The 21,081-nt window shown below is 48.3% G+C and overlaps 1 protein-coding gene across 1 annotated transcript; it reads left to right on the plus strand.

Moving 5' to 3' along the window:
• The first annotated feature begins 209 nt into the window (after positions 1-209).
• On the plus strand, positions 210-19,362 carry LOC142665001 (uncharacterized). Its single transcript, XM_075844529.1, has 7 exons — positions 210-360; positions 9,289-11,066; positions 11,174-11,250; positions 11,686-11,822; positions 11,947-12,065; positions 12,313-12,444; positions 19,294-19,362. Exons 1-7 carry the CDS (start codon positions 300-302, stop codon positions 19,360-19,362), a joined length of 2,373 nt encoding a protein of 790 aa, XP_075700644.1. The 5' UTR covers positions 210-299.
• The last annotated feature ends 1,719 nt before the right edge of the window (positions 19,363-21,081 follow it).

Below are 21,081 nucleotides of genomic sequence, written 5' to 3' on the forward strand. Positions count from 1 at the left end.
CGAGCTGTGGGTGCCTTCAGGCGCTCGGGTGAGGGCTGTGCTTGGTGTGGTTCTCCCTGTGGTCAGGAAGGGGTGAATCAGTGACAGGACAGGTATGGAGCTAAGAATAGATCTGGACAAATTTGCTTTGTGACCTCACTGGTGCAATGAGTGACACCGGGCGCGAGCCTATCATGTAGTGCCTGGGGGTGGGGGTGGGGGACATGCACCTGCCTACAGGTGGCTCCAGAACTTAATCAGAAAGTCACAGGCGGCAGCAGCTCAGACTTTTAGCTCCAGCTGAATCAGAGAACTCGAGGATGGCTCCCACTATTATCGCTACTACTCTCCTCATCATCCTCTCCTGCTCCCATATTCTCCGTAAGTCACGTCATATATGTAATGTACCAATGAATGCAGGGGGATCCTTGTGAGGAATAGAGAGGGATCCTGAGGACTGGAGGGACATATGGATGTGTATAGGACCAGGTCCGGTATGGAGTGAGATTATTGGGGGATAGTATTAACATACAGATGTAGCAGAGCTGCCTGTGCACTGCGATAACTTTAAAGTAAGACAACATGTCATCATCCTATAATCTGCCCATACAACATGTGACATGGACCGATATATAAGCCCTGAGAAGTAGAGTAAAGATTGGTCATTGATAGTTATATATGAACATAATGTTGTAGCAGAGCTGAGTGGGCACTCTGTCCCCATGAGTTTTGTACATAGATCGGCACATAGAACATATGACAAGGTGTGGTACAGCTGTCCAAGCCGTAGTCAGAGGAATTGTGTGGATGTCTAGAAAACAATATACCGGACCAGGATGCGTGGATCCCTAATTATTATGTATTGTGTGCGGCCATCATCCAAATATCTGATCCTGCATATACATATTGGGAGGGGGAGCCACATGTCGGGGGAAAAAGTGACCGACACTGATTGATTCTGATGGAACATATGATGGGAGCACGGGTGTGTAATGGGTGTACGCTGATATTAATGGTACCGCCATGGGGCCCACATGTAGCCCAGAAATTAGGTTCTGTGCCTTTCTCCGTATTGTACTTGCCCCAGCATTGTGTTCTTCCCCTGTATTGTGTTCTCCCCCACATTGTATTCTGCCCATGTTTTGTTTTACTCCAGATTGCGTTTTGCTACTTGTTGTCTTTTTCCCCCTTATTGTGTTCTGCCCCGTATTGTGCTCTGTCCCGTATTGTTTTCTGTCCCGTATTTTATTTTGCCCCTTATTGTGTTCTGTCCGCATTATGTTCTCCTCGCATTATGTTCTCCCCGCATTATGTTCTCCCCGCATTGTGTTCTGCTCTGTATTGTATTGTTTCCCCCGTATTGTGTTCTGCCCCCATATTGTGTTTTACCCCATATTGTGTTTTACCCCGTATTGTGTTCTGCCCCATATTCCGTTTTGCCACGTATTGTGTTCTGCCCCATATTACGTTTTGCTCCGTATTGTGTTCTGCTCCGTATTGTGTTCTGCCACATATTACATTTTGCCCTGTATTGTGTTCTGCCCCATATTGTGTTCTGCCACATATTACATTTTGCCCTGTATTGTGTTCTGCCCCATATTGTGTTCTGCCACATATTACGTTTTGCCCTGTATTGTGTTCTGCCCCATATTGTGTTCTGCCCCATATTAAGTTTTGCCCCGTATTGTGTTCTGCCCCATATTACGTTTTGCCCCGTATTGTGTTCTGCCACATATTACATTTTGCCCCGTATTGTGTTCTGCCACATATTACGTTTTGCCCCGTATTGTGTTCTGCCCCATATTATGTTTCGCCTCGTATTGTGTTCTGCCCCATATTGTGTTTTGCCCCGTATTGTGTTCTGCCCCATATTATGTTTCGCCTCGTATTGTGTTCTGCCCCATATTGTGTACTATATTGTGTTCTGCCCCGTTTCTTGTACTGCTTACATTGGAGCGAGCTCTTCTCCTTTATATTACATTGTAGGACTCTGATTTACATGACTTACTGATGACACATTTCTGATTCAGGGTTCACTCTCCTCATGATGTTCTATAAAGTTCTCCGTGGGTCGCAGTGACGAGGGTCACAAAACATCTCGTGTGAGGTTCTGTACCTGCAGAATTGTGTCATCGAGATAAGACCCAGTGACGGGAGGGTGCACAGGGTGTGGACTGATATCTATGAGTCACTGGATGCCGCTGGCCCTATACCATGATGATGGTAGAAGAGATTGTCCGTACACTACAGTGCGCACAACCTGATAATTGGCGGAGAGTCACCCTACAGAGATGTTTCTAAAGCGACTGTTGGGTGAACGTTTGGCCTCTGCAAGTTTATTTCAATGGGGAGAGGGGAGTAAGCCACTGTCAGACCCCTCTGTCCCCTCCAGACCCCGTTGTTCCCTCCAGACTCCTGTCCCCTTTCGACCCCCCTGTCCCATCTCCAGACCCCTCTGTCCCCTCCAGACCCCTCTATGCCCTCCAGATCCCTCTCCAGACCCCTCTGTCCTCCTCCGGACCCCTCTGTCCCCCCTCCAGTCCCCTCTGTCCCCTCCAGACTCTAGTCCTCTCCAGATGCTTTTGTCCTATACAAAAACACCTCTGTCTCCCTCCAGACCCCTCTGTCCCATCCAGGCCCCTATGTCTCCCATCCAGACCCCTCTGTCCCATCCAGACCCCTCTGTCCAATCCAGACCCCTCTGTTCCCTCCAGACCCTTCTATTTCCTCCAGAGCCCTCTGTTCCCTCCAGACCCCTATTCCCTCCAGACCCCTATTCCCTCCAGACCCATCTGTTCCCTCAAGACTCCTCTGTTCCCTCCAGACTCCTCTGTTCCCCTCCAGACTCCTCTGTTCCCCTCCAGACTCCTTTGCTCCCTCAGACACCTTTGTCGTCCTCCATATCCTTCTGTCCACTCCAGATTCCTATGTTTCCTCCAAACTCTTCTGTCCCCTCCATACACATCTGTCTCTCTCCAGACTACTCTGTCTCCCCTCCAAACCCCTCTGTCCCCCCTCCAGACCCCATTGTTCCCTCCAGACCCCTCTGTTCCCTCCAGACTCCTCTGTTCCCTCCAGACCCCTCTCTTTCCTCCAGACTCCTCTGTTCCCTCCAGACTCCTCTGTACCCTCAAGACCCCTCTGCCCCCCTCCAGACCCCTCCGTCTCCCCTCCAGACCCCTCTGTCCCCCTCCAGAACTCCCTGTCCCATCCAGACCCTTCTGCCCCTCCTAGCAACTATATCCCCTCCAGATATCCCTGTCCCCTTCAGAACCTTCTCTTCCCCCCAGACCCCTCTGTTCCCTCCAGACCCCTCTGTCCCTTCCAGACCCCTCTGTTCCCTCCAGACCCCTCTGTTCCCTCCAGACTCCTCTTTTTCCTCCAGACACCTCTGTCCCCTCCAGACTCCTCTGTCCCCTTCAGACCCCTCTGTTCCCTCCAGACCCCTCTGTTCCCTCCAGACCCATCTGTTTCCTCCACACTCCTCTGTTCCTTCCAAACTCTTCTGTCCTCTTTGGACTCCTCTTTTCCCCATCTAGACTCCTCTGTCCACTCCAGACTCCTCTGTTCCCCTCAACTGTCCTGTCCAGACTTCTCTGTACCCCCTGACACCTCTGTCCTCCTCCAGACCTTTCTGTCCTCTCCAGACTTCTATGTTCCATCCAGACTCCTCTGTTCCCCTCCAGACTCCTGTAATCTGCTCCCTCAGACACCCATGTTTTCTTACAGACCCTTCTGTCCTCTCCAGACACCTCTGTCCCTTCCAGACTCTTCTGTCCCTTCCAGACTCTTCTGTCCCTCCAGACTCTTCTGTCCCCTCAAACTCTTCTGTCCTCCTCCAGACACCTCTGTCCCCCTCCACACTCCTCCAGACACCTCTGTCCTTCTCCAGGCTCCTATGTCCTCCTCCAGACTCCTCTGTCCTTCTCCAGGCTACTCTGTCCTCCTCCAAACCCCTCTGTCTTTTCTCGACAACTCTGTTCCCTCCCCTCCAGACACCTCTGTCCCTTCCAGACTCTTCTGTCCCTTCCAGACTCTTCTGTCCCCTCCAGAATCTTCTGTCCCTTCCAGACTTTTCTTTCCTCCTCCAGACCCCTCTGTCTCCCTCCAAACCCCTCTGTCTCCCTCCAGACTCCTCTGTCCTCCTCCAGACTCCTCTGTCCTCTTCCAGGCTCCTCTGTCCTCCTCCAGACTCCTCTGTCCTCCTCCAGACACCTCTGTCCCCCTCCAGACCCCTATGTTCCCTCCAGGCTCCTCTGTTCCCTCCAGACTCTTCTGTTTCCTTTAGACCCCTCTGTTCCATCCAGACTCCTCTGTCCGATCCAGACCCCTCTGTTCCCTCCAGACTCCTCTGTTCCCTACAGACTCCTCTGTTCCCCCCGACCCCTCTGTCTCCTCCAGACACCTGTGTCCCTTCCAGACTCTTCTGTACCTTCCAGACTCTTCTGTCCCCTCTAGACTCTTCTGTCAACTCCAGACTCTTCTGTCCTCCAGACACCTCTGTCCCCCTCCAGACTTTTCTGTCCCACTCCAGACTTCTCTGTTCCCTTCCAGACACCTCTGTTCCCCTCCATACTCATCTGTTCCCTCCAGAGACTCCTCTGTTCCCTCCAGACTCCTCTGTTTCCTCCAGACTCCTCTGTTCCCCTCCAGACCCCTCTGTTCCCCTCCAGACTCCTATCATCTGCAGACTCCTCTGCTCCATCAGACACCTCTCTCTTCCTCCAGACCCTTCTGTCCTATCCAGACTCCTATGTTCCCTCTAAACTCTTGTGTCCCCTCCAGACACCTCTGTCTCCCTCCAGACCCCTCTGTCCTCTCCAGACTCCTCTATTCCCTCCAGACTCCTCTGTTCCCCTCCAGACCCTTCTGTTCCCCCCTAGACCTTTCTGTTCCCCCAGACCCCTCCAGAGCCCTCTGTTCCCTCCAGACTTATCTGTTCCCTCCAGAGACTTCTCTGTTCCCTCCAGATTCCTCTGTTCCCTCCGAACTCCTTTGTTCCCCTCCAGACTCCTCTGTTCCCCTCCAGACTCCTATCATCTGCAGACTCCTCTGCTTCCTCAGACACCTCTCTCTTCCTCCAGACCCTTCTGTCTTCTCCAGACTCCTATGTTCCCTCTAAACTCTTGTGTCCCCTCCAGACACCTCTGTCTCCCTCCAGAACGCTCTGTCCCCTCCAGACTCTAGTCCTCTCCAGATTTCTATGTCCTGTCCAAACACCTCTGTCCCCCTCCAGACTCTTTTGTCTCCCTCCAGACCCCTCTGTCCCATCCAGGCCCCTCTGTCTCCCTAGAGACCCTTCTATCCCATCCAGACCTCTCTGTCTCCCTCCAGACCCTCTGTCTCCCTCCACACTCCTCTGTTCCCTCCATACTCATCTGTTCCCTCCAGAGACCCATCTGTTCCCTCCATACTCATCTGTACCCTCCAGACTCCTCTGTTCCCTCCAGACTCCTCTGTCCTCCTCCAGACTCCTCTGTCCCATCCAGACCCCTCTGTCTCCCTCCAGACCCTCTGTCTCCCTCCATACTCCTCTGTTCCCTCCATACTCATCTGTTCCCTCCAGAGACCCCTCTGTTCCCTCTATACTCATCTGTTCCCTCCACACTCCTCTGTTCCCTCCATACTCATCTGTTCCCTCCAGAGACCCCTCTGTTCCCTCCATACTCATCTGTTCCCTCCAGACTCCTCTGTTCCCTCCAGACTCCCATGTCCTCCTCCAGACTCCTCTGTCCTCCTCCAGACCCCTCTGTCTCCCTCTACACCCCTCTGCCCCCATTCCAAATCCCTCTGTTCCTCCCAGACCTTTCTGTCCCCTCCAGACTCCTCTGTCCTCCTCCAGACTCCTCTGTCCCCTCCAGACCCCTCTCTCTCCCTTCAGACCCCTCTATCCCATCCAGGCCCATCTTCCTCCACTCCAAATCCCTATGTTCTTCCCAAATCTTTCTGTCCCTTCCAGACACCTCTGTCCTTCTCCAGACCCTTCTGTCCGCTCTAGACATCTCTGCCAGCAACATATCTCTTATATTTTTGGCTTACAGCCAGTTCATTCCGGCTTTAGCAGAAGATATGGTACAGGAGATGTGTCACGGCTTGATTAGGCAGATTTGGCTTTCAGACTTCTAGGTCAGCAGGGTGACAACCCCTAGAGGAGTTGTACTGGCAGCCATATTGGTTATCACCCAACCGTCTCAGAAAGTGCTATTACATAAGTAATGTCTGAATATTATCTCCAGGTGACTCTGGGACTGATTTAACCGCGTGACACTTCACTGTTGCTCCTCACCATGACCATAACTGAGCCGGGTGTGAATTCTATGGGGTGGAAGGATTTTCATACTTTGCCTCCCATTTGGGAGGGTTCCTGGGCCCAGATCTCTGGTGTTGCGCATTCCTGTGTGGAAATGTTGCGTTTCGAGCTGCTGAGCACCTGATGACGCACGGCACCTGACGCTTGTTTTGTTTATTGCATTTTCCTCCCTTAATTTCCTCCTTGTCGTGACTTTCTTTCCCTTTCCTCTTGTTGACTTTTATTTTCAGTGTAAGTATTTACCCCTCGGGGCGTTTTCTGCTTATTTTCCATCCTGCAGCTCTCAGCTCGATAAATTGTGTCCCTCCTAGTATCTGCAGGTTTGGGTGGGGGGTCTATTCTTTATCTGGGGTTACAATTTAGGACTGGGGATGTGTGGATTATGGGGTACAGTGCTACATCCACACAAAGCAGATATATATATATATATATAGTAGAACTATAAGTAAATCTGTTGGCAAGACCCTAGGAATGTAAACGTTATTATTTTTATGGAAATTGTCTGTCATTCAAAAGCTCGGGGGAGTAAAATCCTGTAAACCGGTCTGGGTGTAGATTGTGTAGATAAGATCTGACATCTGTCTGTCTGGAGAGCAGCGTTATACTGCCAAGTCATACCAAACATTGTTCATGTCTGGCCATGAGGAAAGGACAGAACAGATCTGGATCTCAGATTATGGTATTACACATGGAGGGTGATCATCAGGAAGGCACCATTATGGGGACCAGCAGTGACCATGCATGGTGCAATCATTGGTCTGACAATGGTACCAGACATGGCCACTTATCAGCCGTGTATCTATAAGGGATGCAGTCACACCCAGGTCCTGGTGCCTGAGGAAACCCAAGAGGACAGCAGTACTATCAAGAACCTGGGCCAGTTGGGAGACCCTGGTGCAGATTTTTCATTAGGGTGTAGGGTCTTCCTCTTCTGTCATGTCCAGAGTTCTCCACGTTCCATGTGGAGCCTTCATGACACCCGGCAGATGTGTGAGATGGCACCTGGGACCTATGGCTGGATCCATATCCAGACCCCTGCTAGGTCTGAGGAAAGAAATCAGTTGTGTTATCACGAGGGGGGAATAAGAACGTGTGATTGGGAGGACAGTGGTGGAGACATGGCAGGGGGTGCTGGAGGTATCGCCTTCCCTCTAATGAGGTGTAGGAAGGAGAGTGAGGGGCCCCTGTCCCGCGTTGGGTGGTACAGACAATTATTTTAGGCATTAGTCCTGTACATACTAAGTAAATCTGTACAGTTAAGGAGGGGAGCAGTACAAGTCATCATTTGCATGTTTTGTAGAGTTCCTAAATGGCATAGACCACATGTTGTGTGTGGTGTTTGTCAGTCTGTGAGGCATGTGGGTATGTCTAGCAGGTCTAGGGGATACATGTGGGGCTCCTAGACCATGACCTGTCACAGACCTACGTCTTCCACTGTTGTAGGCTGCTTCTTATATGGGGACTGCTGCCGGCTGCTGTGTCATGGGGCACCTTTATAGGGTGGCACTCCTCCAGGTTCTGCAGTGGAAGAACTCTGACTGCTACTCTCAAGGAGACAATGTGATGTGGAAAGGTGGCTGAATGTAGCCTAGCGGTGACTTGGCCTTTGACCCTGAGAAATACTGATCTTCAATATGAGACCACCTGCACGACATGGTCTCACGACATCCCGATCAGGGTCCTCTCCATGCGTTCCACTTCCTCAGATACTGCATTCTCTTCTATCCCCTCACCCAAAAACTTTGACCTAACTTTTCCCCCCGTGAGCGTCTTGTAACAGTTGTGTCTCCATGGTTTAGTCTGTTGCGTCTTTGTCACATCAGCACATGATGGGAGTTGCAGTTTGACAACTGCTAGGGAGCCACAGGTTCCATTGGTCTATTCTATCTAGGGGTTTTTGATTGGCCAAATCGGTTGACCATTCGGACTATCATCTCTCTATGGTCATGTCTGTGTTTTTTTTTCCTAATTCTTTCTAGATCTAAATCTACCCATTGTGTTGTGATCTGCCGACAATGTGATGTGTCTGGGCACCTCTGGACAACCGAAGTGGTAGAAGTCAGGAGGAAGAAGGATCTGCATGTTGGCTGTCACCATGCTTGATCATTTCTTCTGGTGGGAAATAATCCAGAGGGCCACAGCGGTTTATTGCCCTCTCCCGATTGAAACAATCATACATGCTTGGCCGAGTTTCCATGTTTTTTGGAGGGTCAGGAGAAAGTCATGGGCCATACGAGTGTCCTGGCCAAGCTGATGTATGGCCGGTTTGAGCTATGGTCCCTGCCTTTGTTTTCTCACCATAGTCAGGTTCTGTTTTCACAATCTAGAGTTCCTCCTCCTCTCTCATGTTCTGTACTTCTCTTGCTCTTTCGGAGCACAGTTATGTGACTTTGGCACAAGTTCCAGCACTTAAACCAGTCACGTCTACTCACATGAGCAAGCAAAGCTGAGGATTAAAATGGCTGCGTTTCAGATATACTGACCATTCTCTGTTACATGTATGAAGACGGAGAGCGTGCAATGGGGTGCAGATAGGGAATCAGGAAATATTTAGCCTCAAACATTTGTGTGGATCTCATGCTGGATGCAAGGTCAAGACTCATGAGCGATGAGATCCACCAAGGTGCCCAAAGACATCAGAGTGCCATTGTCTAAAACCTCAGGTTCAGTTGAAGTTCTCACACGAACCAATGTTCCAGCATATGTTAGGGAAAAGATGCATCTGGCTACTCCGCTCATTTGTTTTCCATCGAAACCTTTGTATGGAATTACCTGAGTCACAATGAACAACTGTGAAGTATTGGGCAGGGAGATACCAGGAGATGAGAACCATCAGGATTAGGGTTAGGGGTTAGTGGAGTGCTAAGGACCAGAGGTCATCATCAAAGGTGTTGCCATCACCCAGTGACCATTTCACAGGAAAAGTGGGGAATCAATTAAACAGGCAAAGAAGTGACCACATTTATATCGGTGCTTTAATATGTTCTTTTCTATTTCAGAGACAACTGCACAATCTGAAAGTGCCAATGTCACAGAAACCACTACAACCAGTCCTCACAATACCACAGAAACTACAAGTGGAAATGTCAATGCCACAGAAACCACTACAACCAGTCCTCACAATACCACAGAAACTACCACTGGAAATGTCAATGTCACAGAAACCACTACAACCAGTCCTCACAATACCACAGAAACTACAAGTGGAAATGTCAATGCCACAGAAACCACTACAACCAGTCCTCACAATACCACAGAAACTACCACTGGAAATGTCAATGTCACAGAAACCACTACAACCAGTCCTCACAATACCACAGAAACTACAAGTGGAAATGTCAATGCCACAGAAACCACTACAACCAGTCCTCACAATACCACAGAAACTACCACTGGAAATGTCAATGTCACAGAAACCACTACAACCAGTCCTCACAATACCACAGAAACTACAAGTGGAAATGTCAATGCCACAGAAACCACTACAACCAGTCCTCACAATACCACAGAAACTACCACTGGAAATGTCAATGTCACAGAAACCACTACAACCAGTCCTCACAATACCACAGAAACTACAAGTGGAAATGTCAATGCCACAGAAACCACTACAACCAGTCCTCACAATACCACAGAAACTACAAGTGGAAATGTCAATGTCACAGAAACCACTACAACCAGTCCTCACAATACCACAGAAACTACTACAACCAGTCCTAACAATACCACAGAAACTACTACAACCAGTCCTCACAATACCACAGAAACTACTACAACCAGTCCTAACAATACCACAGAAACTACTACAACCAGTCCTCACAATACCACAGAAACTACTACAACCAGTCCTCACAATACCACAGAAACTACTACAGCCAGTCCTAACAATACCACAGAAACTACAAGTGGAAATGTCAATACCACAGAAACTACAAGTGGAAATGTGAATGCCACAGAAACCACTACAACCAGTCCTCACAATACCACAGAAACTACTACAGCCAGTCCTAACAATACCACAGAAACTACTACAACCAGTCCTCACAATACCACAGAAACTACCACTGGAAATGTCAATGTCACAGAAACCACTACAACCAGTCCTCACAATACCACAGAAACTACCACTGGAAATGTCAATGCCACAGAAACCACTACAACCAGTCCTCACAATACCACAGAAACTACCACTGGAAATGTCAATGCCACAGAAACCACTACAACCAGTCCTCACAATACCACAGAAACTACAACTGGAAATGTCAATGTCACAGGAACCACTACAACCAGTCCTCACAATACCACAGGAGCCACTATAACCAGTTCTCACAATACCACAGAAACTACAACTGGAAATGTCAATGTCACAGGAACCACTACAACCAGTCCTCACAATACCACAGAAACTACCACTGGAAATGTCAATGTCACAGGAACCACTACAACCAGTCCTCACAATACCACAGAAACTACAACTGGAAATGTCAATGCCACAGGAACCACTACAACCAGTCCTCACAATACCACAGAAACTACAACTGGAAATGTCAATGTCACAGAATCTACAACAACACATCAAAATGTCACAGGAGCCACTATAACCAGTCCTAACAGTGCAGCAACATCCACAGCTACGATTCAATCCACGGCATCTACTCAGCCAGCTACTACAAGTGTCTACATACAAATGCGAATTACCAATTTTGACTACTCCATCCTTCTGACTGACCCCAACTCTGCATATTTTAAGATTCTGGAGACAAATATTAAACAGATGGTAAGCAGCCTATGATCTCAGTGGCTGATACAACGAGGTGTCGGGACCAAGTCACTTTTTTTTGCCTTTTTTAACAGATTTCTATTTGACACTTTTGTTTTTTGCAGTTTAATGACGTCTATAATTGCTCCAGTTGCACCGCCACCAAGAACACGTACGCCGGTGTGACCATCCTGACCTTCAGGTGAGTAGCTGTTCACCATATGTATTGTAAAGAGTGAACTGTGGGAGATCCTCAGGGCTGTATCTCAGCAGGTACAGGGCAGGGTGAAGAACGAGGTAGTAGAGGACTCTAGGTGGCATCACATGCGCAGTGTTGATAGGGAAGACTCTTCGACCTACAGAGACCAGTGGTCATCTGGCAGTGATTGAGAGCGGAATACTAACAAATGAATTGTGAAATGATGCAATCCTGGCCTTCTGCAATCATGTCAAGCCCCAGTGTCCACACAGAGAGCATAACTTGCTGCACTATATAGACACCTCCGCATAAAGGCAACTTAAGCTCCATACAGAATACGACTGAGACTTTGGGGTTGGGCAATGCCCGCCTGTGCTACGATTTACTGATCCTGTTCTTCTCATCCACTGGTATCTAATATAATGTTTTCTCTTGCAGTTCTGGATCTGTGATCGCCAATACGAAAGTGGAATTTACAGGATCTCAAGATGTAGGAGAAGCCAAAACCATCTTAAATGAAGCATTGTCCAAGGGCTCCAATGAGATTAGTGGACTGAAAATATCCGATGTGCAAGGTAAGATTCATGGATTACAACTGAGGGGGTGCCGTAAAAATTGTATCCGCTGGTCCAGAACGTTCTCTGGTAGATAGACGCTTATACGTTGGTATTATGAGACATTGTCTTCTCTTCTTTACAGTCAGTACCGAATCAATATCATCAACCAGCTCTGCAGCCACAGTCCCGGGCTGGGGCATCGCTCTGCTGGTTCTGGCCGCCATCATCTTGCTGGTTGCTATCATTTTCATTATTATCATGGTGAGTTCAATCCCAAATGACAACATTTACCCCTCATTTTTACTGAGGGACATAGACTCTTTCAGAGTTGGAGTTCTTTGTGACCTCTGATCATCGATGAATGAAGGCTCCAGTCTATGTCCTCTCCTGGTCGGACTTCAGTCTTAGCGGTTCATCACCGTCCTCATGTCCTATATTTCCTCTTACATTTCTCTGATGAGTTTCACATGTCTCCTTCTGCTGCTTACTCTAAATGTCTTCTCCTCAGTCCATCATGTTATGCCGAAGAAAGTCTAGAGGGTACATGGATGTTTTTGCGACACGTGGTTCCTACCACTCCATGAATGACTACACATCCTACCAAACACATGGACGTTATGTGGCACCGACCAAACAGGAGGTAAGTGCTCTTAAAACTCATGAATGGAGCTCCTGACTGCATGGTACTGGACTGTGATGATATGTAGTAACTGCTTTTATTGGAAAGAGACTTTAGGGAGTGAGCAGATACCCAAAATTGTGTAGAATAAAGCCAAAGGTTGTAATGTTAATTGTAGAGGTGCAGCTGTTGTGGCTCCATCTGTGAAGGTGTTTCTGACAAGCAATTCTGGTTCCTGGTCAGGGCTATAGAGGTGGCTTCTCTCATTGCTTCTATATAGGTGGCTCCTCTCAGGGCTCGTGGCTCCATGAATACAGCTGGCTTCTCTCAGGACGTGACTCCATGTACAGAGGGGGTTCCGCTCAGTATGTGGTCCCATGTATAGAGGTGTCTCCTCTCAGGGCTTGTGTCTCCATATACAGAGGTGGCTCCTCTCAAGGCTTGTGGCTCTATGTATATAGGTGTCTCCTCTCAGGGCTTGAGTCTCCATGTATATAGATGTCTTCTCTCAGGGCTTGTGTCTCCATGTATATAGATGTTTGCTCTCAGGGCTTGTATCTCCATGTATATAGATGTCTCCTCTCAGGGCTTGTGTCTCCATGTATATAGATGTCTCCTCTCAGTGCTTGTGGCTCCATGTATATAGGTGGATCCTCTCAGGGCTTGTGTCTCCATGTATATAGGTGGTTACTCTCAGTGCTTGTGTCTCCATGTATATAGGTGTCTCCTCTCAGGGCTTGTGGCTCTATGTATATAGGTGTCTCCTCTCAGGGCTTGAGTCTCCATGTATATAGATGTCTTCTCTCAGGGCTTGTGTCTCCATATACAGAGGTGGCTTCTCTCAGGGCTTGTGGCTCTATGTATATAGATGTCTCCTCTCAGGGCTTGTGTCTCCATGTATATAGGTGTCTTCTCTCAGAACTTGTATCTCCATGTATATAGGTGGCTCCTCTCAAGGCTTGTGGCTCTATGTATATAGGTGTCTCCTCTCAGGGCTTGAGTCTCCATGTATATAGATGTCTTCTCTCAGGGCTTGTGTCTCCATATACAGAGGTGGCTTCTCTCAGGGCTTGTGGCTCTATGTATATAGATGTCTCCTCTCAGGGCTTGTGTCTCCATGTATATAGGTGTCTTCTCTCAGAACTTGTATCTCCATGTATATAGATGTCTCCTCTCAGGGCTTGTGGCTCCATGTATATAGGTGGTTACTCTCAGTGCTTGTGGCTCTATGTATATAGATGTCTCCTCTCAGGGCTTGTGTCTCCATGTATATAGGTGGCTCCTCTCAGGGCTTGTGGCTCTATGTATATAGATGTCTCCTCTCAGTGCTTGTGTCTCCATGTACATAGGTGTCTTCTCTCAGAACTTGTATCTCCATGTATATAGATGTCTCCTCTCAGGGCTTGTGGCTCCATGTATATAGGTGGTTACTCTCAGTGCTTGTGGCTCTATGTATATAGATGTCTCCTCTCAGGGCTTGTGTCTCCATGTATATAGATGTCTCCTCTCAGGGCTTGTATCTCCATGTATATAGATGTTTGCTCTCAGGGCTTGTATCTCCATGTATATAGATGTCTCCTCTCAGGGCTTGTGTCTCCATGTATATAGATGTCTCCTCTCAGTGCTTGTGGCTCCATGTATATAGGTGTCTCCTCTCAGGGCTTGTGTCTCCATGTATATAGGTGGATCCTCTCAGGGCTTGTGTCTCCATGTATATAGGTGGTTACTCTCAGTGCTTGTGTCTCCATGTATATAGGTGTCTCCTCTCAGGGCTTGTGTCTCCATGTATATAGATGGCTCCTCTCAGTGCTTGTGGCTCCATGTATATAGGTGGCTCCTCTCAGTGCTTGTGGCTCCATGTATATAGGTGGCTCCTCTCAGGGCTTGTGTCTCCATGTATATAGATATTTCCTCTCAGGGCTTGTGTCTCCATGTATATAGATGTCTCCTCTCAGGGCTTGTGTCTCCATGTATATAGGTGTCTCCTCTCAGGGCTTGTGGCTCCATGTATATAGATGTCTCCTCTCAGTGCTTGTGTCTCCATGTATATAGATGTCTACTCTCAGGGCTTGTGTCTCCATGTATATAGATGTCTACTGTCAGGACTTGTGTCTCCATGTATATAGATGTCTCCTCTCAGGGCTTGTGTCTCCATGTATATAGATGTCTCCTCTCAGTGCTTGTGGCTCCATGTATATAGGTGTCTCCTCTCAGGGCTTGTGTCTCCATGTATATAGGTGGATCCTCTCAGGGCTTGTGTCTCCATGTATATAGGTGGTTACTCTCAGTGCTTGTGTCTCCATGTATATAGGTGTCTCCTCTCAGGGCTTGTGTCTCCATGTATATAGATGGCTCCTCTCAGTGCTTGTGGCTCCATGTATATAGGTGGCTCCTCTCAGTGCTTGTGGCTCCATGTATATAGGTGGCTCCTCTCAGGGCTTGTGTCTCCATGTATATAGATATTTCCTCTCAGGGCTTGTGTCTCCATGTATATAGATGTCTCCTCTCAGGGCTTGTGTCTCCATGTATATAGGTGTCTCCTCTCAGGGCTTGTGGCTCCATGTATATAGATGTCTCCTCTCAGTGCTTGTGTCTCCATGTATATAGATGTCTACTCTCAGGGCTTGTGTCTCCATGTATATAGGTGTCTTGTCTCACGGCTTGTGTCTCCATGTATATAGGTGTCTCAGGGCTTGTGTCTCCATGTATATAGATGTCCCCACTCAGGACTTGTGTCTCCATGTATATAGATGTCTACTGTCAGGACTTGTGTCTCCATGTATATAGATGTCTCCTCTCAGTGCTTGTGTCTCCATGTATATAGATGTCTCCTCTCAGTGCTTGTGGCTCCATGTATATAGGTGTCTTCTCTCAGGGCTTGTGTCTCCATGTATATAGATGTCTCCTCTCAGGGCTTGTGTCTCCATGTATATAGGTGGTTACTCTCAGGGCTTGTGGCTCCATGTATATAGGTGGCTCCTCTCAGGGCTTGTGGCTCCATGTATATAGGTGGCTCCTCTCAGGGCTTGTGTCTCCATGTATATAGGTGGTTACTCTCAGTGCTTGTGGCTCTATGTATATAGATGTATTCTCTCAGAACTTGTATCTCCATGTATATAGGTGTCTCCTCTCAGGGCTTGTGTCTCCATGTATATAGGTGTCTCCTCTCAGGATTTGTATCTCCATGTATATAGGTGTCTCCTCTCAGGGCTTGCGTCTCAATATATATAGGTGTCTCCTCTCAGGGCTTGTGGCTCCATGTATATAGGTGTCTCCTCTCAGTGCTTGTGTCTCCATGTATATAGGTGTCTCCTCTCAGGGCTTGTGTTTCCATGTATATAGGTGTCTCCTCTCAGGGCTTGTATCTCCATGTATATAGGTCTCTCCTCTCAGGGCTTGTGGCTCCATGTATATAGGTGGCTCCTCTCAGGGCTTGTGTCTCCATGCATATAGATGGCTCCTCTCAGGGCTTGTGTCTCCATGTATATAGGTGGTTACTCTCAGTGCTTGTGGCTCTATGTATATAGATGTCTTCTCTCAGAACTTGTATCTTCATGTATATAGGTGTCTCCTCTCAGTGCTTGTATCTTCATGTATATAGGTGTCTCCTCTCAGGGCTTGTGGCTCCATGTATATAGGTGGCTCCTCTCAGTGCTTGTATCTTCATGTATATAGGTGTCTCCTCTCAGGGCTTGTGGCTCCATGTATATAGGTGTCTCCTCTCAGGGCTTGTGTCTCCATGTATATAGGTGTCTCCTCTCAGAACTTGTATCTCCATGTATATAGGTGTCTCCTCTCAGGGCTTGTGTCTCCATGTATATAGGTGTCTCCTCTCAGGGCTTGTGTCTCCATGTATATAGGTGTCTCCTCTCAGGGCTTGTATCTCCATGTTTATAGGTGTCTCCTCTCAGGGCTTGTGTCTCAATGTATATAGGTGTCTCCTCTCAGGGCTTGTGTCACAATGTATATAGGTGTCTCCTCTCAGGGCTTGTGGCTCCATGTATATAGGTGTCTCCTCTCAGGGCTTGTGTCTCCATGTATATAGGTGTCTCCTCTCAGGGCTTGTGTCTCAATGTATATAGGTGTCTCCTCTCAGGGCTTGTGGCTCCATGTATATAGGTGTCTCCTCTCAGGGCTTGTGGCTCCATGTATATAGGTGTCTCCTCACAGGGCTTGTGTCTCAATGTATATAGGTGTCTCCTCTCAGGGCTTGTGTCTCCATGTATATAGGTGTCTCCTCTCAGGGCATGTATCTCCATGTATATAGGTGTCTCCTCTCAGGGCTTGTGTCTCAATGTATATAGGTGTCTCCTCTCAGGGCTTGTATCTCCATGTATATAGGTGTCTCCTCTCAGGGCTTGTGTCTCAATGTATATAGGTGTCTCCTCTCAGGGCTTGTATCTCCATGTATATAGGTGTCTCCTCTCAAGGCTTGTCATGTTACTTGTTAGAGGACAATGGTTTTAGCTGTGGACATTTCCTCTCTTGTCGTTGTTCCCGGTTAATGATTGACTGTTGCGGTGCCCGGTGGACATGTGAACCTAACAGGTGCCTCTGACACTGGACCGAGGTTTATGTTATAACAATCCCATGGACTTTTGTGCTTGTTGTCATTATAAACAGTGAGAAGCCCCAAGCATTGAGGGTGGTGGTCAGAGACGAGCAGAGTCCCAGCTGTGTGTGGAACATACCGGTCAAATAGACGTGTTTACTGCAGATAAGAGAGTCACCTCCATGTCCCCGAACCCTGCCTGATGACGCTCTCTTATGTCCCCCGGCCCTGCCTGATGACGCTCTCCTATATCTCCAGCCCTGCCTGATGATGCTCTCCTATGTCCCCGGCCCTGCCTGATGATGCTCTCCTATGTCCCCTGCCCGATGATGCTCTCCCATGTCCCCGACCCTGCCTGATGATGCTCTCCTATGTCCCCGGCCCTGCCTGATGATGCTCTCCTATGTCCCCTGCCCGATGATGCACTCCTATGTCCCCTGCCCTGCCTGATGATGCACTCCTATGTCCCCGGCCCTGTCTTATGATGCTCTCCCATGTCCCCGACCCTGCCTGATGATGCACTCCTATGTCCCCTGCCCTGCCTGATGACGCTCTCCTATGTCTCCCGGCCCTGCCTGATGATGCTCTCCCATGTCCCCGACCCTGCCTGATGATGCTCTCCTATGTCCCCGGCCCTGCCTGATGATGCTCTCCTATGTCCCCTGCCCGATGATGCACTCCTATGTCCCCTGCCCTGCCTGATGATGCACTCCTATGTCCCCGGCCCTGTCTTATGATGCTCTCCTATGGCCCTGGCCCTGACTGATGACGCTCTCCTATGTCCCTGGCCCTGCCTGATGATGCTCTCCTCTTCTAAGATTTTATGTTGATTTGATCGAACTTGGTGGAGAATGATCCCTGTATGAGAGGAGTCGTGCAATCACCTCCGTACATCCATCCTCCCGATAAATAGTGGGCCCAGAGTCTCGCTGTAGACTGATATCGTGGCTTCCACTGATGTCACATCATGACCCCTCATATCACAGTGAGCACCCAGAGAAGTGCGGACGTCCCATTGATCATACACCTCTCCCGGTGTGGTCGCTTCAGTTATCATTTATTATATTATAACTCCCACCATCCTGAATTAACCCAGAACATCTGTCATTATCTGTATGAAGGACCTTCTGGATGATGGGACTGATGGGAGATGGACATGGTAATCATCATCTTCATCATCCGCTCGTTTCCTTGTGTTTCTTGGCAGATCCGTCCTCACCTCTAATCAATTACCTAAATATTTTCGCACCTTCCCATGAATTAACCGCCCCCTTCTTCTTATTCGCCTGCAGGTCACATTTCTTCCGTCCTTGACGGGCGTGTGACTGGTTCCAGCAGGGTAACGGAGCCGCTCGCAGCACGCTACAATATGATTCACATGTTTGCATAATAAATGTTGTGAGAGGCGACATCATCTGCGGGCACCTTACACCCAGTGACACCCGCAGCTCCTCTCCCCATGATCATGTACAGAGCTGTCAGAAATAAAAAGGACGAGGCCGGGAGAACAGGTTCTTCTCTTATCATTGACAGATTATAACGAGGGCAGAAAACCCATAAAACGCCTGCACCATGTCACCCGCAGGTAGAGCAGACTTTTTTTGCCCGGCTGGACCAGCCGGTGTTTGCAGTTGATGTAGATCTGGAGGTGACTGGACCTCTCCGGGGAGGTGGAACATGGTGGGACGCGTCGTCCAGAGTTAATCATTAATCCCTAGACTTTACATGAAGTTGATTATTGTGAGAGTGAAGTATGACCCCCATCGTCCATGGGGCCTAGTGTCTTCTGCTCCTGGGCATCCCACTCTGCAGTAACTACAAAGAAAACGGCAGAGTTGTGTCTGATCAATTCTTCGGACGCGGCAGATTCCATGCTGGGTGACAAGTTGTTACGAGCTGTAACTCAACTTCCCCCACACCCTAAGCCGCACATGAGTCTGCACTGTTATACGCTCCATCCGTTACTATGCTGAGGCGAACGCCGTTCAGGGACTATGGATAGAGACCACCAGTACCTGCAGCAGCGGAGAGACGTCCGCACTGTTACACCATGGCCCACCCCTCCCGAGACTCCGAGGAGACGTCACTTTTATTAGTGACTTGATTCTTAACGTGGTCTTATGTCAATTCCCTTCATTGTTTCAGGGTATTCACCAAATTCTTCCTGTAACCTAATACTCCGGCGGTTAGGTCCTCATTCTTCTGTAGCCTCTCATTTCTGGAGATTGCGGTTTCAGTATTGTTCTCCTGAGATCTCTTCATATCCTGCACCTTGAGGAGCATCATGTTTGAGATTAACTCTTTCTTTCTCTCTTCAGTCTTCAGGTAATGGGACTAAGAACCAGTACTCCTACTCCAACCAAGGCCTAGAGACCAACGACTTGTGAACTGCACCACAGAACTAGGAGAACAGGGCAGAGCTCCGGCATGGAGGCCACATTATCTCCTACTGCCCATGGACTTGTTATGGACACAATTTTCACTTAACATGGACACTTCAAGAATACATTGTATCTGTACATCTCGTTATCTCCACATGGTTGTATCTCCACATGGTTGTATCTCCACATGGCTGTACCTCCACATGGCTGTACCTCCACATGGCTGTACCTCCACATGGTTGTACCTCCACATGGCTGTACCTCCACATGGCTGTACCTCCACATGGTTGTTCCTCCACCTTGTTGTTATCATGTTTAGTGGCCAATGACCATCTTACTCATTGTATTCCCAACATGTAGACACCAGGTCTTCTCTTCATCATTTCCCAGTCACAATGCACCTTAGAGGAGGTCACCACCACATCTTCTGGACCCACAGGAACCATTATCTCTGCACATCAAGTTCATGAGCACCTCATCTGTTCTGGAAACCGTTGTCCTTCTACAATTCTCTACAGCTCAACAAAACCCAATGACATTGACATTTTCTAACCATATCACAACTTTATTATAAGACACAAGATTCAGATTTGTGAGAAATGTTGTACATGATGGTCAATCCTAGACCCGGATATGGTCAAAGGTTCCCCAAGAAAAAAAGATGTGCCCTAAAGGAACCTTTGTAAGTCTTCAAGCTCCATACTGTGATGTTGTATACACAGGACTGTACGGATGTTACATAGAGATGTCTGTAATACAGAGGGGACTGTAGGGTTGTTATATAGAGAGGACTGTAGGGTTGTTACATAGAGAGGTCTGTTATACAGAGGGCACTGTAGGGTTGTTATATAGAGAGGACTGTTGGATTGTTATATAGAGAGGACTGTATGATTGTTATATAGAGAGGACTGTAGGGTTGTTATATAGAGAGGACTGTAGGGTTGTTATATAGAGAGGACTGTAGGGTTGTTATATAGAGAGGACTGTAGGGTTGTTATATAGAGAGGACTGTAGGGCTGTTATATAGAGGACAGTTTGGTTGTTATATAGAGAGGACTGTATGATTGTTATATAGAGAGGACTGTTGGATTGTTATATAGAGAGGACTGTAGGGTTGTTATATAAAGAGGACTGTAGGGATGTTACATAGAGAGGTCTGTTATACAGAGGGGACTGTATGATTGTTATATAGAGAGGACTGTATGATTGTTATATAGAGAGGACTGTTGGGTTGTTATATGGCATTAACCCCTCGGTCCCTTGAGCTCGGTTCATCCATGTTGAGTGTATTCCCTTTCAGTCTTGTGCCTCAGTGACTTCTGGGAATGTTCTCTCCGTATAGTGACGTCCTCATTGTCGCTCATGGTGGAGCCTCGGGGGCTTGGGTTTGATTTAGCTCTGAGCTTCTCCGGCTCATGGTCTGTGATGGTTTGCCACAAATGATGACCCCGGGGGACTCGCTTCCCACCCACCAAAGTGTAGACGTCTTTGGAGCATCAGTTGGAGGAGATCTAGCTTTCCATTGTCCCAATGACCCAGTCTCCAGTATCCAGGGGATGGTGGGGGTGGTGGCTCGTAGTTGCAGAACTGACCAGTAGCTGCCCTGACGGATGGGGGGACCCTTGTGCCCCTCTACATCTGGAGTTGTAGTCACATGACCTGAACTTGCACCCTAAATACAAGCCATATATACATTACAGACGGGTTGCTCTGTTGTGCAGTCGG

The sequence above is a fragment of the Rhinoderma darwinii genome, chromosome 12 (genome assembly GCF_050947455.1).
Source record: "Rhinoderma darwinii isolate aRhiDar2 chromosome 12, aRhiDar2.hap1, whole genome shotgun sequence".
Lineage (NCBI taxonomy): Eukaryota > Metazoa > Chordata > Amphibia > Anura > Rhinodermatidae > Rhinoderma > Rhinoderma darwinii.